The sequence below is a fragment of the Chiloscyllium punctatum genome, chromosome 27 (assembly GCF_047496795.1).
Source record: "Chiloscyllium punctatum isolate Juve2018m chromosome 27, sChiPun1.3, whole genome shotgun sequence".
NCBI classification, from domain to species: Eukaryota; Metazoa; Chordata; class Chondrichthyes; order Orectolobiformes; family Hemiscylliidae; genus Chiloscyllium; species Chiloscyllium punctatum.
The window spans coordinates 35,251,406-35,272,192 of NC_092765.1; the positions used below are offsets into that span (position 1 = coordinate 35,251,406).

General features: G+C 40.7%; 1 protein-coding gene across 1 annotated transcript in view; it reads right to left on the reverse strand.

The window, feature by feature from the left end:
* csmd2 (CUB and Sushi multiple domains 2) overlaps window positions 1-20,787 on the reverse strand; it is a 602,495-nt gene that overhangs the window by 74,151 nt on the left and 507,557 nt on the right. The window contains exons 51-52 of the mRNA XM_072548527.1: window positions 20,590-20,763; window positions 7,502-7,684 (exon numbers count right to left, since the gene is read on the reverse strand). Of these exons, the coding sequence (XP_072404628.1) occupies window positions 7,502-7,684; window positions 20,590-20,763 (357 nt within the window). The remainder of the gene's footprint in view (window positions 1-7,501; window positions 7,685-20,589; window positions 20,764-20,787) is intronic.

A 20,787-nucleotide genomic window follows, 5' to 3' on the forward strand; every position in this document is an offset into this window, starting at 1 on the left:
GTCTGCGATCCTACCAGTTAAAAAAACAAAATGCAGCAATACTTCCTGAGTTTGGAGAAAACACTATTTAAAATGGTTCCACCCAGAAAACACCTGGGGACACCTGACGAGCTTAGAAGAGGAATTCAATAGATGCACTCCAGAAGTTGATGTGTTGAAACAAATCATCATGTTTGTCTCAAATCCATTCCTTTGGAAAGACACTGGTGGGTTGGCTGCCAAATTCTATCAGGTGTTTTATTTACAAAGCAGGAATATGCATGTGATAGGGAGATAATTACTGTGCAAAATGATATTGAGCTGAGAATCAAATCAAGGAACAGTGATTTTTGGGAACAGAAAATAAAAGCATGAACAGAAAAAAAAAACACTCCTATCATCCTGTACTTTTAAAATGAAAGCTTAATTTGACTTATATTTTTCTGTGAGACAGTACTCTTGCAAATGAAGATAATCAAATCCAAGTACTGTACTGGCCTCTCTTTTGATGAACTGTATATTCTTAGCAGTTTCAAACTACAACAGACTTCAAGTAGTGGCAGTCACATGTCTCAGTGAGACGAGGTAAGTACCGGACAAAATTAATATTTAGACTTTCCTGATTTTAGATTTATAGAGCACTAAAAATAAATTAATTATTTGATATGTTCTACAGGATAGATTCTGTGTTGCAATTAAGTTCAAAAAATGACCTTGTGTTTAAAAATTATTCTTTTGAAAGAGTGTTCGAAAGAACAGCTCAATATTTTATTCATTATGGATGCCGCTACTAGACTTCAGAGACAATTCTGCAGGATTATTGGCTTGACTTCACATGCAAGTACATCAGAGTACTCCCCTAGCTTTGGTCCAAATGATGTATTAACACAGCATCTTACCATATACTTCAAAAAGAGAATAAGGAGGTCATGGATTCACTTCCTTTTTAACACTTTCTTAAACCGAATTTTGAGAAGATTTGTAGCTCAGGTTGAGGTTCTGGATGTCGGTTTGCTCACTGAACCGGAAAGTTCATTTTCAGGCGTTTCATCACCATGCGAGGCAACTTCATCAGTGAGCCTCTGGATGAAGCACTGGTGGTATGGCCCACTTTTTCTCTACATGTTATAAGCAGAAAATTAGCCACCAGGATACATGAACATCAACTAGCCACAAAAAGACATGACCCACTCTCACTAGTGTGTTTCAACACAGATGAGGAAGGACACCACTTTGACTGGGACAACACATCCATCCTTGGACAAGCCAAATAGAGATACACGCAAGAATTGCAAGAAGCATGGCATTCCAACTGGAACTCAACAACCACACTGAATTCGAACCTATTTGCCATCACCTGAGAAAGGGAACAAGAAATGACATCACCCCAGGATATGATGTCATCAACCCAAGTAAACCTAAACACAAATAAAAAGTGAACCATACCAGCAGTGCTTTACCTGGAGGCTCACTGATGATGTTACCTAGTGTGGTGACAAAATGTCTGGAAATGAACCTTCCAGCTCAGCAAGCAAACCTACGTCCATTTTCTTAAACTCATTAAATACACAGTATTCTCATGAAGTTGTTGATCTGATATCTTTGGAGGGAATGGGTATTTTCTTGGATCTTGTCTTGTAACAGCAGCTTCTTATCACTCAAGTTTCATTCATCCCAGATTTATTTATAGAACACTTCTGTTTGTTTTGGTGAGGCATATCTTTCTGTGTAGATGCATCTTTTTCCTGTGGTTTAGAAATGAATAAGGTTCTTGTTTCTTTGTACAGAATAATTTGTTCTGAATACACCACATCATTTAGAAAATGAGGCTTTTTCATGATTTTATCATTTTACCTTTCAAACTTTCACCCACGTGCAGATTTTGAAGAATTCTATAAAACTTAAATTAAAATTCAACACTTACTAAAGGCACTCCACTTTCCGGCAGTTGTATAAATATGGTCACTGAGGTGCAAGGATTGTTGTCAATATTAGCAACATTGTTCTTGGTCATCCTGAATGATACCATCGGAATAAAGTCATTTTTCAAACTCAAATTCCAAGTACGGGTCTTTCAATTCTATTTATTGTTTCACTGCTTTCTGCTTCATCATTATTCTGCTGGAATTTACAGACAGTTGCATAGTGATTGCATACATATTTCAGAGGAACTTCCCATTTTTTTTTGCAAACTACTGTGTTCAATTTGTTTGTTTAATTTCATGAAAGGTACCACTGTTTTAGAACATAGAACATAGAACATAGAAAAATACAGCACAGTACAGGCCCTTCGGCCCTCGATGTTGCACCGACCGAAGCCTACCTAACCTACACTAGCCCAATAACCTCCATATGCTTATCCAATGCCCGCTTGAATGACCATAAAGAGGGAGAGTTCACCACTGATACTGGCAGGGCATTCCATGAACTCACAACCTGCTGAGTAAAGAATCTACCCCTAACATCTGTCCTATACCAACCTCCCCTTAATTTAAAGCTGTGTCCCCTAGTAACAGCTGACTCCATACGCTGAAAAAGGTTCTCACTGTCAACCCTATCTAAACCCCTAATCATCTTGTACACCTCTATCAAATCACCCCTAAACCTTCTTTTCTCCAATGAGAACAGCCCCAAGTGCCTCAGCCTCTCCTCATACGATCTTCCTACCATGCCAGGCAACATCCTGGTAAACCTCCTCTGCACCTGTTCCAGTGCCTCCACATCCTTCCTATAGTATGGCGACCAAAACTGTACAAAATACTCCAGATAAGGCCGCACCAGAGTCTTATACAACTGCAACATGACCTCAGGACTCTGGAACTCAATTCCTCTACCAATAAAGCCCAGTACGCCATATGCCTTCTTCACAGCACTATTTACCTGGGTGGCAACTTTCAGAGATCTGTGTACATGGACACCAAGATCCCTCTGCTCATCCACACTACCAAGTAGCCTACCATTAGCCCAGTAATCCATATTCTTGTTACTCCTACCAAAGTGAATGACTTCACACTTAGCTACATTGAACTCCATTTACCACCTTTCTGCCCAGCTCTGCAACTTATCTATATCCCGCTGTAACCTGCCACATCCTTCTTCGCTGTCCACCACTCCCCCGACTTTCGTATCATCCACAAACTTGCTCACCCAGCCTTCAAGCCCCTCCTCCAGGTCATTTATAAAAATGACAAACAGCAATGGTCCCAAAACAGATCCTTGTGGAACACCGCTAGTAACTGCACTCCAAGATGAACCTTTACCATCAACTACTACCCTCTGTCTCCTTCCAGCCAGCCAATTCCTAATCCAAACCTCTAATGCACCCTCAATGCCATACCTCCGTAATGTTTGCAGTAGCCTACCATGGGGTACCTTATCGAACGCCTTGCTAAAATCCATATACACCACATCTACTGCTTTACCCTCGTCCATGTCCTTAGTCACCTTCTCAAAGAACTCAATAAGGTTTGTGAGGCATGACCTGCCCTTCACAAAACCATGCTGACTATCCTTGATCACATTATTCCTATCCAGATGTTCATAAATCCTATCCCTTACAATTCTCTCTAAGACTTTGCCCACAACAGAAGTGAGACTCACTGGCCTATAGTTACTAGGGCTGTCCCTACTCCCCTTCTTGAACAAGGGGACCACATTCGCTATCCTCCAGTCCTCTGGCACTATTCCTGTAGACAACGACGACATAAAAATCAAGGCCAATGGCTCCGCTATCTCCTCCCTAGCTTCCCAGAGGATCCTAGGATAAATGCCATCAGGCCCAGGGGACTTATCTATTTTCACCCTTTCCACTATTCCCCGGACCTCTTCCCTACATACCTCAAAGCCATCCATTCTAATCACTTGTGACTCAATATTCACATCAGCAACAACGTCCTGTTCCTGAGTGAATACTGATGAAAAGTATTGATTTAGTGTCTCTCCAATCTCCTCTGCCTCCAAGCACAACTTTCCACTACTATCCTTGACTGGACCGATACCTACCCTAGTCATCCTTTTATTCCTGACATACCTATAGAAAGCCTTAGGGTTTTCCCTAATCCTACCAACCAAGGACTTTTCATGTCCCCTTCTTGCTGCTCTTAGCTCTCTCTTCAGATCCTTCCTGGCTACCTTATAACTCTCAATCGCCCCAACTGAACCTTCACGCCTCATCTTTACATAGGCCGCCCTCTTCCCTTTTACAAGGGATTCCAATTCCTTATTAAACCACGGCTCCCTCACAAGACCCTTTCCTCCCTGCCTGACTGGTACATACTTATCAAGGACACCCAACAACTGCTCCTTGAACAATCTCCACATATCATTTGTGTCCTTCCCTTGAAGCCTATTTTTCCAATCCACGCATCCTAAGTCATGCCTCACCGCATCATAATTTCCCTGCCCCCAGCTATAACTCCTGCCCTGCAGTGCACACTTATCCCTCTCCATCACTAGAGTAAAAGTCACCGAGTTGTGGTCACTATCCCCCGAAGTGCTCACCTACCTCCGAGTCTAACACCTGGCCTGGTTCATTACCTAGAACCAAATCCAGTATGGCCTCACCTCTTGTTGGCCTGTCTACATATTGTGTCAGGAAACCCTCCTGCACACATTGGGCAAACACCGACCCATCTAACAAACTTGAGCTGTAGCTTTCCCAGTCAATATCTGGGAAGTTAAAGTCCCCCATAACAACCACCCTATTACTTTCACTCTTCTCCTGAATCATCCTTGCAATACTTTCCTCTACGTCTCTTGGACTATTAGGAGGCCTGTAGAAAACTCCTAATAGGGTGACCTCACCTTTCCTATTTCTAACCTCAGCCCAAACTACCTCAGATGGCAAGTCTTCCTCCATCACCCTTTCTACTGTTGTAATACTATCCTTGACAAGCAATGCCGCACCTCCCCCTCTTTTACCCCCACCTCTGACCCTACTAAAACATTTAAACCCTGGAACCTGCAATAGCCATTCCTGTCCCTGTTCTTCCCACGTCTCTGTAATGGCCACAACATCAAAGTCCCAGGTACCAACCCACGCTGCAAGTTCTCTTACCTTATTTCTTATACTTCTGGCATTGAAGTATACACACTTATAGCCACCTTCCTGTTTACCGGCACCCTCCTTCGAGATCGATGCCTTGTTCCTAACCTCCCTACACTCAAGGTCCTGTACCCTAAAGCTACAGTCCAGGTTCCCATGCCCCTGCAGAGCTAGTTTAAACCCTCCCAAAGAGCACTAGCCAACCTCCCCCCAAGGATACTGGTGCCCCTCAGGTTCAGGTGTAGACCATCCTGTTTATAGAGGTCTCACCTTCCCCAGAAAGAACCCCAGTTGTCCAGAAACAGGAATCCCTCCCTCCTACACCATCCCTGTAGCCACGCATTTAACTATTCTCTCTCCCTATTCCTCGACTCTCTATCACGTGGCATGGGTAACAGACCAGAGACAACAACTCTGTTCGTTCTAGCTCTGAGCTTCCAACCTAGCTCCCTGAAAGCCTGCCTAACATCCTCACCCCTCTTCCTACCTATGTCGTTGGTGCCAACGTGGACCACGACCTGGGGCTGCTCCCCCTCCCCCTTAAGGACCCGGAAAACACAATCAGAGTCATCACGTACCCTTGCACCTGGGAGGCAACATACCAAACGTGAGTCTCTGTCGCCCCCGCAAAACCGCCTATCTGTGCCCCTCACTATTGAGTCCCCAATAACTATTGCTCTACCTTTCTCTGCCCTTCCCTTCTGAGCAACGGGGACAGGCTCCGTGCCAGAGGCCTGAACCTCGTTGCTTACCCCTGTGTGTATTCAGTGCTTTCTTGAACATTTCAACTACTCTCTGAGCTACAAAGTCTGTATTTTTGATCTGCTCATCAATTGAGTTAAATTCACATAAATTCATATGATATTCAATATGTTCAACTTCACCTGATAAGTGCAGCTCATTTTATTAAAGTACACATTTAATATCTATGTCTTTTACTATATTTGGTCTGTTTCCTATTGGGAGACTATTTTGCCGATTGCTTTCCCATTTCTCCTCTTGAATTGGAGACTATATTTTACTCTCCTAATTTCCCGATTGCCAAATGCAAGACCATGTGGTCTCCTAAACCTGTCTGACACATATTCCATGCCAATACTTAGCTTGTATATGAACCGATCAATATCACAGCAGCATTCACAACGCTTCAACAATAATAGAGATGGTACACTTCTGATAACAACAAAAAGAAAGCCTAGTGCACAAACCAGTGTACTTTTATTGTGATACTAACACATTTGCATATGCTTCAGACATTTTGTTATATGGACTATTTAAAACGATCTCAGAAAGGTTAACACAAAGTCCTTCTGAGTTGCACTGAAGATGTATTCATAATACCCAGAGTGAGAGTGAAACAGGCAATTCTCACTCTTCCTTTGCATGCAAATGCTGGTGGCGAAGACAGATCGGATGAAGTGCGAAATATGAAACCCTTATTCAACACTATAATCTCTGAAGAGATCCATCTGAGTTCAGGTAATTTCCATTGTCCATTATTTTCACACTTGAGCTGAAATGAAATTTAGCATCAAATCTGCAGCAGGCAATCTTTCAGTTTATCTTCTCTATTGGGACCAGTAATGTGTCAAACAATAAATAACCAGATTACAGGGCTGGGTTCCACATTAATTCATTAGACTGAGATCATCCCCTTAATCAGTAACTCTGCAACCATCCTTTTAATGAGCCATCTTTGGTCATCATCCCTCCCTAATTATGCTTTAATCAGTCTCCCTTCAGCCATATTTTTAATCAACTTTTCTTTATAGATTTGCTAAAGAGGGATTGATTAAAGAAACAATTTAATCAATCCTTTTAGCTAAATCTTTAATTAATTCCATTTAAACATTATCGCTGATCAAACTCTCTTAAGTTGTCCTTTTATAAATTCCTCGACAATCATAGTGCAAATAATCTGACCATAAAATATCGACCAAAAGGTAAATCCTAGCTTGCAGAAGTTTGGATTTTTTGAAAACATTTATTTTAATAATGGATTACCTAAAAAAGAACAGATATACAGAACCCTGATGTTGGTGAAATGTAGTCTTTTAGGAATATAAAACAGTGATGCTCTCTGGATAAAAATAGGTGAAAGGGAAACTTCAGTTTATTACATTTTCATTGATTAATGTTCATCCCATATTCAATGCAAGTTAATATAAATTCAGAAAATAAATCATATCTACAGCCTTAATATCTTGTAACAGATGCACTGGTTAGCTTTTGATTAGTGATAGCAAGAGGTGGTATACAATTTATTGGTTAACTCAACTAACTATCAAGACAATTGGCAGGGCAACTAATAACTTTGTGAAGCACACAATGCTAGAAAAACTTGGCTAATTATTAAATAACTTAATAAAAACTTGTCAAGCATGCACTACTTGCTCAAACATTGGTAAGACCTCTTTTGCATGACCTTCTATGCCAGCTCCTTAGCTGTCTTGTTCGAGAACCCAATGAATCATGTACCTTCACATTCTGGCTGGACCCCAGTCCAGGTTCCATCTGATTGGCAGATACGTTCCGAAGATCCTTTAAGAACATAACCAGCTTCACATGTGAATCGAAGTATGTTCTTCACTCGGAAATCCTTGCCCAAACGAATGCCATGTGCTGGGAGTCCTGGGTCACCACAGTATCCAAGATTATTATCTGCAATGCAATGCAAAGAATATCAAACATAAGTAAGAATTTGTTTTCAACTATAAGAGTGTTCAATCACACCTGGATAGCCAATGAAAAAGACAACCAGAATTGTAGCAGACAGAATGTAAAGATGAAATGTAATATCAATGATGAGATGAGATCATGAATTTGAAATCATTCTTTATAGTTATAATTATAATGTTATTCATCGTTGTCTCATGGTGCTGTTTAAAGATGCCTGGAGATCTTCGTCAGAGAGTCAATCTATTGGCTGGGGAATTAAATTGAGCCCAGAGTGTGAAGCAATTAGCTGGAACTGGAATGAGGGACAATGCATAAATTCAAGGAGTAATCTGGCGAAAGGAGTATCGTGATATGATGATCAGAATTCGAGTTTGTGTCAATGAGTGGAATCTTCCAGTCCTGTAGTGGTAGGCTTGGAGATGGGAAAGACTCTTCATCAGCAGAATGCTGTCATCTCAAAATCCTGCTGCCTTCCTGCCTCCACTTGAATTAAGATCTGCGGGGGAAGGTCCAAGCTTCACAATCCTGCCCTACCACCAGTTACTGACCACTTCAGGGACTGTTCTGGCATGGGCTGCTATTATCTCACCTTCAAATTTAATAACAGAAAGAGTGGGCCCACCAAGTAAACTGATTAATGCACAAATTTGATGATGACACAAAGTTAGTAGCTATCCTTAGTAGCCACACACACAGACGACAAGCAACATGAATTCGACTGGGACAACACTACCATTATATGGCAAGCCAAACAGAGAACAGCCAGGGAATTCCTAGAGGCATGGCACTCAACCACAGACTCTATCAAACAAAGACATCGACCTGGACCCAATATACCGGCCACTACAGCGGACAACTCGAACTGACAACCGGAAGCGGCAGAGACAGGCCACTATAAATGCCGGAAGAAACAGCACAGAAGCGCTTCACAGGAGGCTCCCAAGCACTGAGGATGTCACCTAGACAGGGGACGAAACGTTTGCAAGACAAATTCCCAGCTCGGCGAACAGAACCACAACAGCATGGAACTTCTTGAGACTTGAGTGGCGGAGAGACCACAGAAAGGGGATGATGGCTGAGGAGATCAATCTGCAGACAGTGCTGGAGAGGGGTAGGTAAAAACAATGACTGCAGATGCTGGAAACCAGAGTCTACATTAGAGTGGTGCTGGAAAAGCACAGCAGTTTAGGCAGCATCCGAGGAGCAGTAAAATCTACGTTTCGGGCAAAAGCCCTTCATCAGGAGAGGGATAGGGACAGTCTAGTTCATCAGCATCAAACAACTCGTCTGCCTTCCCCTCTTACCCGGTCTGGTGCTGTCAGCAACACATATGCTTAAAGACCTTTCTGTGCCTGTCATTGCCAGCTGATGTCCTTGGCCATGCTTTTGATGATCTGCCCTAATACCTCATGACCTGCGTTAAATTTCTTTTGACAACATTTTTCTGAGGGTCCTTGAGATGTTTAATGATCGGAAGGACGCAAGATAAATATTGTTTTATTTAGGGAGGTAGTGCCAGTCATCTGGTTGCATTAAGCCAAATGTAGGCCTGATAAAAGGTATATAATTTATATGCACACACATAAATATCATTTTTAGGACTTTGGATTTTAAACAGTTGGCAAACAAGTGTTGGTCTAATTTTCTGAAAAGGTTTAAAAATTAACTCTGTTAGTTTTTCTAGAACCATGACATTAAGGCAATGTCAGCCTCTTGGAGTGTAAATGGCATTTGGAGTATATTGTGGGGTTTATGACAAGAGAGACAAAAAAAAATCAATTCAAAGTTTGGTAAGGATCTTGTTTGATTTACCAAGCCAGACTTTATTCTGGGATCTGACTTATTCAGTGATAACATTGAGGAATTAGAGATGCACATTATATAGCTAATACAATAAAAATAGGTCACATCGGTGGAGGGGGGGAGGGGGTTGTTAAATGCCTGGATTGTGTCCTGGTTGTGTTTCTGCAGCAAGAAACTGAAAAGCTATTTTGCATTTGGTGTTGTATAATGAGAAAGATCTAATTAATAGTCACCTTTTGCATCAAGTTTGACTGATTTGAAACTAAGATAAAAATCTGAAGAAAGGAAATTATCAGGGTAAGAGGACAAGTTTACTATGGGGTGGTCTAGTACACAAAAAGGTTTGATGATAGACCGCTATAAATGCATTTGGTGTTGTATAATGAGAAAGATCTAATTAATAGTCACCTTTTGCATCAAGTTTGACTGATTTTGAAACTAAGATAAAAATCTGAAGAAAGGAAATTATCAGGGTAAGAGGACAAGTTTACTATGGGGTGGTCTAGTACACAAAAAGGTTTGATGATAGACCGGCAATAGCTAGAATTTGAAGAAATACTACGCAGTCGACAAGAGATTTACATTCCTTTCAGACACAATGCCAAAAGGGTAAGGTAAATCAAACATGCTCACCAATCAAAGGTAAAGACTGCATCAGATCATAGGAAGTCATTTATAAGGATGCCATAAAAAGTATGAAGCTTGATGACTGGGAATAACTTAGAAGCCAACAAAGGAGGACCAATAAGTTGGACAATAAAGGGAAAAAAAAGAAAGTGAACTACTGAGGTACACAAAGGTGTCCTGTGAACATTAGTTACAGAAAACAGGAAAAGATTATCTAAGACAAATACAGTCCCATTTCAGATGGGGACAGGATAATTGATAGTTGAGAAATGGCAATGATAGGTACAATTATTTTTGCAACAGTTTTCACAGAAGAAAATACGGAAAATCTCACAGAAATACTAATTGACCAAGGGACTTACAAAATAGAGGATCCAAGATAAATTAGTATTGCAAAGATCTCTTACTTGAAATGTTAATTGGATGGAAGGTTGAGAATTTCCCTGAACCAGATGACTTTCATTCCAGAGTGTTGGAAGACGTGGCTACAGAGTTACTGGATTCATTGGTGATTACCTTTCAAAATTCTAGAAACTTTTCTATAAAGTGGAAAACAATTGTAACTGCACTAGGAAATAAAGGATGAAGAGGGAGAATGGAAAACTATAGACAATTCAGTTTGACAAACATAATATTAAAAATGTTACAATCTATTATCAAGAATATAACGGGATGGTTAGAAAAGAATGGTAACATTGGGCAGGGTCAATGTGAATTAACAAAAGAAAAGTCATGTTTGACAAACTTGCAGCTTCTGAGGATATTACTTGTAGCACTGATACATTGGTTCACTTGGATTTTCAAAAGGCATTTGATAAGATCCCAAACGGGAGGTCAGTAAATACAAATACAGCACGTGGGATTAGGGAAAATAACATAAGTACAGATTGAGAACCACTTAACAAACAGAAAGCAGAGAGCTGGATTAAATGTATCATTCTCCGGATGACATGCTATTCCTGGTTGGATACTGCAAGGATTTATAGAGTTTGCTATACTCCAGTTGAAAAATGTGGTGCTGGAAAAACACAGCAGGCCAGGCAGCATCCGAGGAGCAGGAGAATCGATGTATCGGGCATCAGCCCTTCTTCATTCTTGAAGAAGAGCTTATGCCCGAAACATCGATTCTCCTGCTCCTCGGATGCTGCCTGACCTGCTGCGCTTTTCCAACAACACATTTTCAGCTCTGATCTCCAGCATCTGCAGTCCTCACTTTCTCCTCATAGGTACTGAGTGGCCTGCTCCTATTACTATGTACAATGCTATGTTTTGAACAACAACTTTATTGACATGATATTTAAGGAGATCAAGCATAAGCACAGCATATACTTTGGGATTTGTGACAAGGTATAACATGTTGAAGTCTTAGAGATGTGTTAGAACTGAAGAATTTCAGTTCTGAAGAAATTGGGTGGAAAATATGGCATTATTCAATATGACAAAAGGTCATATTGGGATGGAAAATTCAGCAGACGAATAGAGGTACAGGTGAAGAAAACAATTACCAGTAAGGTCACAACCATACCCTAAAGACTGAGCTCCTGTATATTTCCATAATCGATCCCCTTTTGCATCCTATGGTATACCTCACACCACTTTCCTCATGGTCAGCAAGCTCCTAACTTTGGTTGTGCTTTTAAGTATAAAAATTATTTATTTTTCAATTAACGGACCAAAAATCACAAGTTGTGATCATGCAATTTCCTAACATTCCTAGTATTTCCAGTATGTGTCAAGATTGGAGAAGCAGAGGATTTAATGCATTACTAGTGCTTGCTGACTTACAGTGTTTATGAAATGTAAATTTCCACTAACATAAAATTACCTCACAGAACACAGAAAAATCCACTGTTTGCACAGTATTTTTATAGCAACAAAGATATTTGAAAAGAATAGCAAAGAGATAGGTACAATTCAATACGTACTACATTTCACAAACATTCTTCCTCTTAGAAAAGCACAACTGTCAGCTATTTACATAAATTCATAATTTGTCAAAAGCAAAACCTTTGAAAATAAATCTGCAACTTCATTCAAAACCTTTTGAAAACAACAAGAAAATCCTCTATCTCCACACAGTGCAACCTTCTATTTTCACCTGCCTGTTGACATACAACTCTATGCAAGGAAATGCTATAAATCAGAATTAGGGTAAGACTAATGCAGACAGACATGAAGTGACACACATCCAGATGAAGTCTTGGTGTTTAAAGCTGCTGAGGCCTTAAAGTAAAAATGCCATTGCTGGTGCTAAAATGATAATCCGGTGATTAAATGTAATCTTATTATTGTGGATTTAAAATGATAATCAAGTTTTTTTAAGACTTTAATTTGGGCATGAGAAATTTCAATTACTGACAACAACCATTTGTCAAGATTTGTTGGGAAAGATAACTGAGTATCACGTATTGGTGTGACACGTCTTTTTTTAAATTTAATATTGGAATTGCTGTCAGATGTCACTTTATAGCATGACAGCTAACAGCTACGTGTAATGTAACTGGGAGGTATTAGCATGTTAAATTGCAATTTTCTTGGAAATATTTACATAAAATTTTCAAGAGAATTATATTGTATCCTAGATTGCGCACAGAATAATGATCTGAAATATAATCAATAAACATTACTTGAGAGTCAATACAATATATATATCTCATAGTCAACTAAGATGTTGACTAGCATAGAAGCCAGAGAAGAGGTGACAACCTTATTGCAGCATTCTAAGCCTCATTTTGATTTATTACTAATTGGGCACTTACCTGGGGTCCTGCAAGAACTGCTGCAGAATGTCAGACTGGCAGTACTGACAGGAGCAGTGGCCAGTATTAACACTGAAGGAGCTGCTGGCTGCAAGGCATACTTACATGAGGCAGGAAAGCCACGGCAAGTTGGAGAGGCCCCAGCAAAGGTAAAGGAAGAAGTTAGCTTTAAGCAAGTGGGTATCTTCAATTGTGAGCAACTCATGTCTTCAGCAGTTCTGTTTGTTTGTCATGGGCAAAATTGGAGGAAATCCCCACCAGGTCACAGGCTTGCTCACCAGACAAGGTTAAATACCACCAGAGTTGAAAAATGTGATGCTGGAAAAACACCACCAGAACTTAGATCCTCAGGTAAGCCTTAAATAGTCAGAGGACTCTTATGGTGCAGTAGTACTGTTGCCGAGCTCTGAGCCAATGGGGGCTAGGTTCAAGTCCCATCTTGGTGTTTTATAGCCAGACATAATTTAGAGGAGTAAGGAAGCTGGCAGAACCTTCATTACATGCATTCCCAACTCAGTGGGACACTCAACCATTCTTCAAGAGTTAAACTCCATCGTATATGTACACTCTGAAATATTAGTGACTGTGAAATATTTCCTATAAGGCACAATTTTTCCCTCCCTGGAGGTGGTGAAGACGGGCTGAGGTTCTCTCCAAGACCTTTCTTTTGCAATAAAAGATGAGTGACATGGTCCATCGGTAACTTTTTCAGCACACCAGCAATTAAGGATTGTAAGTTGATCAATTTAAGGCCACTCAAGGTTCTCCAGCAATTAAGGATTGTAAGTTGATCAATTTAAGGCCACTCAAGGTTCTCAACTTACTCAATGTCCCAGAGTCAGGAGAAAAAGGGTTCTCACTCCTAGAAATGGAATTATTTTCAGACATACCATTGTGTGCAATGGAAACATAGCAAGCAGGAATAGACACCCATTAGAGAGACAACAGCAAAAGATCCTGAAGAATCACTGTACATCATGCAACAAGTTGGTTAATCAAGCCGATAGGCAAGACCCGTTTGTGACTGTTGAAGTGAGAACTGCAGAAGGAGAACATCAGATGAACATAAGATGACAGACAAACCCCAGTGCAACATGCAACGTCATGTCCTGTACAAACCTGTGCAAACTGGCTCAGCATGGTGATCTGGAAATAAAGCCTTTGAAAATAAAGCCTGTATAATGGCACCTGACTCATGAGGAGAGAATAGATTACTCTGCAATCTGATTGCAATAGCATGATCGAGGATTTGGAGTTCCAGATCACAGATGGAAACATGTCAATGTCACAACTTTATTTATGCAAGGCAGGAGATTAAAAAACAAATAGGTAATGACAGGCCATCTAGCTTAATATCTGTTTTTGAAAAAAATATTAGAATCCGTTGTAAAATATATAACAGCAGAACATTTAGAAATACATAACATGATCAAGCAGAGTCAACATCACTTCGTGAAGGAGGAATAATGCCTAACAAATTTACTAGAATTCTTTGAGGAAGTAACAAGCAGGGCATATAAAAGGCAAGCCATGGGTGTAAGACACTTGGATTTTTAAAAGACATTCGTTAAGGTATCACACATCAGGCTATTCAATAAGAGCCCATGGTGTTGGATGTAATATACGAGCATGGGCAGAGGACTGATCAACTCATGGAAGTTGGTATAAAGAGTGGTAACCTGTAATTCACAGGGACCAGTGCTGGGGCCACAATTATTCAGAATATATGCCAATGACTTGGATGGAGAAAGTGAATGTACCACAGTTTGCAGATGGCACAAAAAGAGGTGGAAAGGCAAGTGGGGAGGATGATACTCAGAGTCTGTAGGTTGAATGAATTGGCAAAAAAATTGGCAGGTGGAATATAATGTGGGAAAATGTGAGGCTATGCACTTTGGGAAGACAAATAGAGGAGCTATTATTTAAATGGGAAAAAAAAACTGCAGAAAGCCACTGAACAGGATTTGGGGAAACTGAGCATCTAAATTCAGTGGGTTATATAGGGAAGACAAATGGAATGTTGGCTTTTGTTTCAAAGGGAATGGAACATAAAAATAGGGAGGTTTCACTAAAACTATACAATGCATTAGTTAGACCACAGCTGGAATACTGTGAATTGAATTGGATCCTTATCTAAGAAAAAAATATTCTGGCATTGAAGGCAGTCCAGAGAAGATTCACTCAGCTGATAGTAGGTATGGAGGGACTGACTTATGAGGAAAATTTGAGTGCCTTGGGCCTGTACTCACTGGAGTATAGAAGAATGGGGAGTGACTTCATTGAAACATACAAAATTCTTAGGTGAATAGACAGGATTGATGCAGAAAGGCTATTTTCTCTTGCAGGAGAGTATGGGACCAAAGAGAATAATCTCAGAACAAGATTTTAAAAAGGAACATATGAAAAACAGTAGGCTATTCGGCCCCTCGAGCTTCCCATTCACTGAGATTGTGGCTAATCTATGACCTAACTTCATATATCCATACTTGGTCCAAATCCCTAAATACCATTGCTTAACAAAAATGGAATTATCTCAGATTTAATGTTAACAATTTATCTGGCATTCACTTTCATTTATGGAAGAAAGTTCCAAACATACACCATTCTTTGAGTGTAGAAGTATTTCCTAACATCTCTCCTGAACAGTTTGGCCCTAACTTATAGACTCCCTTGTTCTAGAATTCCCAACCAGTGGAAACAATTTATCTTTATTGACCCTGTTTTTTTTCCCTTTTAATGCCTTGAAAACTTTCAACAGATCACCCCTTACATTTCTAAATTTTAGAGAAAACAGGCCTAATTTATATAATAAACAAGGAATGTGGATGTTAGAAATCAGAAACAAAGGACTGTGGATGTTGGAAATCAGAAACATTGTTGGATAAATGCAACAGGTCTGGTAGCATCTGAGAGAGAAAGCACAATTAATGTTTTCGGTCCACTGACCGTAAGAAGGGTCACCAGACCTGAAATATTAACTCTGCTTTCTTTCCACATATATGCTGCCTAATTTGTATAATCTTTCTTCATAACTTAATCCCTAAAGTCCAGGTATCAATCTTGTAGACCAATATTGTACTCCCTCCAGTGCCAATATGACCTTCCGAAGGTGTGGTGCCCAGATTTGCTCAGAGTTTTTCAAGTGAAGTCTAATCAGGGTTTTGCATAATTGTATAACTTCATACAATCTGGAAATTCCCTGATCTATCCCTTTTCAGTTTGAGACGGATAACCTCATATTTACTCAGGTTGAACGCCATTTACCACAGTTTTGTCCATTCACCTCATCGATCATTGTCCCTTTGTAGTTTTATACTGTCATATACACTATCTACAGTGCCAACTAACTTTGTGTCATCATCAAATTTAGATATAAAACAGAGGATCAGAAGTTAGGGCATTCAGTCCATTGAGTTTGCTCCGTCATTCAATCCTGGCTGGTAATTATCTCAATCCCATTCTCCTGCTTTCTCTCCGTAAGCCTTGATACTCAAGAACCTATCTATCTCAGTCTTAAATATACTCAATGACTTGGCCTCCACAGCCTGTGTGGCAATGAAATGCATAGATTCACCTGGCTGAAGACGTTTTTCCTTATCCCAGTTCGAAAAGGTCTTCACTTTTTGTCTTTGTGATTGTCTTTGCCATTATCCAAGTTATTATTAAATGAACTGAATAATTGAAGCCCCAAAGCAGAGCCTATGGGACACCACAGATCAGATCCTGCCAATGTGAGTACCTATTCTGTCCCACTGTTAGCACCCATGTTCCTTCCTTTCTATCAATCCCAGTTAAGATCATCTGCACTGACCTTCCACATGTCATCATGTACTTTTTGGAGAGACACTCTCATCCCCCAGAATTATCCCCTGAGCCAAGCCCTCCAACTTCTGCCTCATGCTACTGTCACCCTCCTCGTGTCATGTAAGCTCAAAAGATTGAAAAAAATCATTCCCATTTATCCTAATAGTTTACACCAGTTTAAATTTGTAATCTGCTCACTTGTCCTGCAATGGCAATGTACAAGTTTCTGTCAAAGGCAAAGAAGAAATGAAAAACTGAGAGACATGGAAACTCTCAAAGCAAAACAAAATGCCAACTTATTGAGGCAAAACTGTTGAGATGCTGTACTTCTTGCAACATGGAATTTTTGTTTACAACAAAGGAAAACTCAGGGCTTTGGGAGAAGTAGAAAATAAAATCAGAACGTTGTGGTTAACGTTCACAATTATTTAGCAATCTGTTCCTTTATGAGCAGGCTTGTCTTAGATCTTGCTTTAAGATTTTCACAAGTTAAAGCTATTGATCAACAAATGCAAATGAAATAAAATCAGTATGCACAATATGCTGGCAGTTATTCCCTCGCTCGTAATTATTCCAAACGACTCTGCGGAGAATACAATCTCAACAAACAAAAGCATGTGTTTTCCACGAGCCCTAATCACAGAAACATTACAATTTAGCAGCCTGATTTTGTTCATAAATATTCCATTATGAACAAATAATTGAAATTTTGAAAGAAACATAATTTTGTACTAGTTACCTCACATAACACATGCTTGCTTTATTGAGAAATTCAGCAATGGTCTGAATTTAATAGAGGTATTGGAGATTGCAGCTGGCAATTGAAAAGCTAGTGGGAGGCCACAGCTGTCCCTTTTTGGTAGGACCCACTGAATTAAATACTACTCAGGCATCTGACAGGCCGTAGGTACTATGCTGGATATGAGGACACAACATCAAGATTTCAGAATTTTAAATTTGTTCGTAATGGACAAAGTACAAGCCATACTTTTTTTGACATTACTCTTTCATGGAAAGTAGCTGATGTTGACCAGGCCAACATTTGCTGCCCATCCCTATTTGCCTTGGAGCTGATTGGTTCTCTGGGAAAGGACATTTACGAGTCAACCACATTACTGCGTGTCTGGAGACACATGTCAGCCAGACCAAGGAAGGACAGCATAAAATCTAGATTTTATTGAATCCAGGTTTCATCATCTGCCGTGGTGCAATTTGAATCCCGATAATAAAGATACTGGGGAGCAGATTCGTCAGATAGGACCAAAATCCAGCTGTGTTAGTTCCCTTTCTATAGCCTTACTCCCATTTGGTACTATAGCCATAGTTCAGATGTAATAAGCTTGTTATTACTGACATCAGTTCATTTGAACTGGGCTGTACATCAACCATAATAAATATTACCTCAAGGGAGATGCTGGCGTAATGGTAATATCACTGCAAATAGGGGAAATTTAAATGCAGTTAATAAAATCTAGAATTTAAATAATTGTTTTGGTCACACTGACTATGAAACATACGTGTTTCTTTGATTCTGGCTTCTTGTGCATTTTAAATTTCTTTCATTGTTCCTTTAGCATCATTGCCTCGACTCTGCACCATGATATTTACTCCCTTCACTAATCCACGTTTTATTAACTTTCTTTGGAGAAGATTTGACGGCAGAGGGTAAGGACGAGTTCCAATACCGAACAACCCAGATGGCCTCCTTCTTCAATGACCGCAATTTCCACCCCAGACGTGATTGACGATGCTCTCCACCGCATCGCCTCCACTTCCTGCTCCTCTGCCCTTGAGCCCCACCCCTCATGTGCTTGGTGGAGTGGGAGGGGGAGTTGAAGTGTTGAGCCACGGGGTGGTTGGGTTGGTTGGTCTGGGTGTCCCAGAGGTGTTCTCTGAAACGTTCCGCAAGTAGATGGCCTGTCTCCCCAATATAGAGGAGGCCACGTCAGGTGCAGCGGATGCAGTTAATGATGTGTGTGGAGGTGCAGGTGAAGTTGTGGCGGATATGGAAGGATCCCTTGGGGCCTTGGACGGAAGTAAGGGGGGAGGTGTGGGCGCAAGTTTTGCATTTCTTGCGGTTGCAGGGGAAGGTGCCGGGAGTGGACGTTGGGTTGGTGGGGGGTGTGGACCTGACAAGGGAGTCACAGAGGGAGTGGTCTTTTCGGAACGCTGATAGGGGAGGGGAGGGAAATATATCCCTGGTGGTGGGCTCCGTTTGGAGGTGGTGGAAATTACGACAGATGATATGATGTATATGGAAGTTGGTGGGGTGGTAGGTGAGGACCAATGGGGTTCTGTCCTGGTGGCGATTGTGCAGGTCCTTGGACTCCTCCATCGCCAGACCATAGCTACACGACGGCTGGAGGAAGAGCGCCTCATCTTCCGCCTAGGAAATCCTCCAACCACAAGGGATGAACTCAGATTTCTCCAGTTTCCTCAATTCCCCTCCCCCCACCTTGTCTCAGTCCCAACCCTTGAACTCAGCACTACCTTCCTAACCTGCAATCTTCTTCCTGATTTCTCCGCCCCCACCCCCACTCCGGCCTATCACCTTCACCTTAACCTCCTTCCACTTATCACATTTCCAATGCCCCTCCCCTAAGTCCCTCCTCCCTATTTTTTATCTTAGCCTGCTTGGCACAATCTCCTCATTCCTGATGAAGGGCTCATGCCCGAAACGTCGATTCTCCTGCTCCTTGGATGCTGCCTGACCTGCTGTGCTTTTCCAGCAACACATTTTCAGCAGAGGGTGTCTATATCAAAGTCTATCTCAAAAGGACAAAATCACAGAATGCATCATTAGGATTTACAAACTAAAATGCACAAATGGTGCTTCCTGCGGTCACAGTCACTTACAGTGGAATAGCAATAACTAATACCAGCAGCTCATTGTTAATTTCCATGCCATTGAAATATCTGCACTCTTATATTTATACTGCTGTTCAACAACCAAGGTAACCATGTGGATTGAACTTTTGCAGTTGCATCTAGTTCTCTTTTCAGATCAACAAAAGTGACCTCTCTTTTTGGCAGAACACTTTCTGAAACCTTTTCATTCTGTCTAAATAGGTATGAGACCTTACCTGATCTTACCTCCAGTAACCTACTCCATCTCTTATCTTTTCTCTCTTGATAATTGAAAAACTCATTTTCCTTTACTTCTCTTGCCATATTAAGTACAACATTTTTCTTTTGTCATTTGATGCCCTCTTTACACTCCAGGCACTAGCTAGATAACTAGAAATGAAGCACATTATACATTACACAGTATAGCCTTGATACATAATTCTAGAAACCAGAGCATCCATTCATCAGAGATTATATCTCAGGGATTCATAATACAACTCATTAACCGTTTCACCATGGTCTGCTTCAGTTTGTATGTGGAGTAATTTTTCCTCTTCTTTATGTCTTTACCCCATGTCCAACTGTTTGAGGTTCAATCAGATCTTCCTATATCTGATTTTCTCGATCATAACCTGCTCCAGGCCAAGACAATTCTTTAATTCTGGCCTCTGGTGCATCTCCAAATTCTTTCACTGTTCCTTTGTTCATTGTCTCAAGTCTATGCCCTGGAATATCCTCTCTCCACAATTCCGCTTTTAAATCAATACCCCCTGCCACTAAGTATCACTTTGATGAAAGATTTGATTACTTTTCTAATCCCTTCATGTCACTTGGTGTCAAATTTTGTCTGATAACACCACTATAAAAGTGCCTTGGGATTATTCACTATGTTGATGGTACTATGTCAGTGCAATAATTGTTGTTAAGACATCAAAGACGTTAAATATATCAGTCCCTCCATTTAACATTAAATACATCCAAGCAAAGATCACAGCTTGTCTTACCTGGTATGTTTTGAACCCAATATAATAACATAAGAACGTTTACCTGAGCAATGTGGTAACGATCCACTCCAATGCCCATCCAGCTGGCAGATACGAGTGGCATTTCCAACCAAGCGGCGATTTCTTTCACAGTAATACCGCACAGTGGAGCCAACTGTAAACTGGTCACCGTACAGTTCTGCACCAGGTGGAATTCCGGGATGACCACATGTTACCACTAACAGAGAAAGTAGTGAGGGAG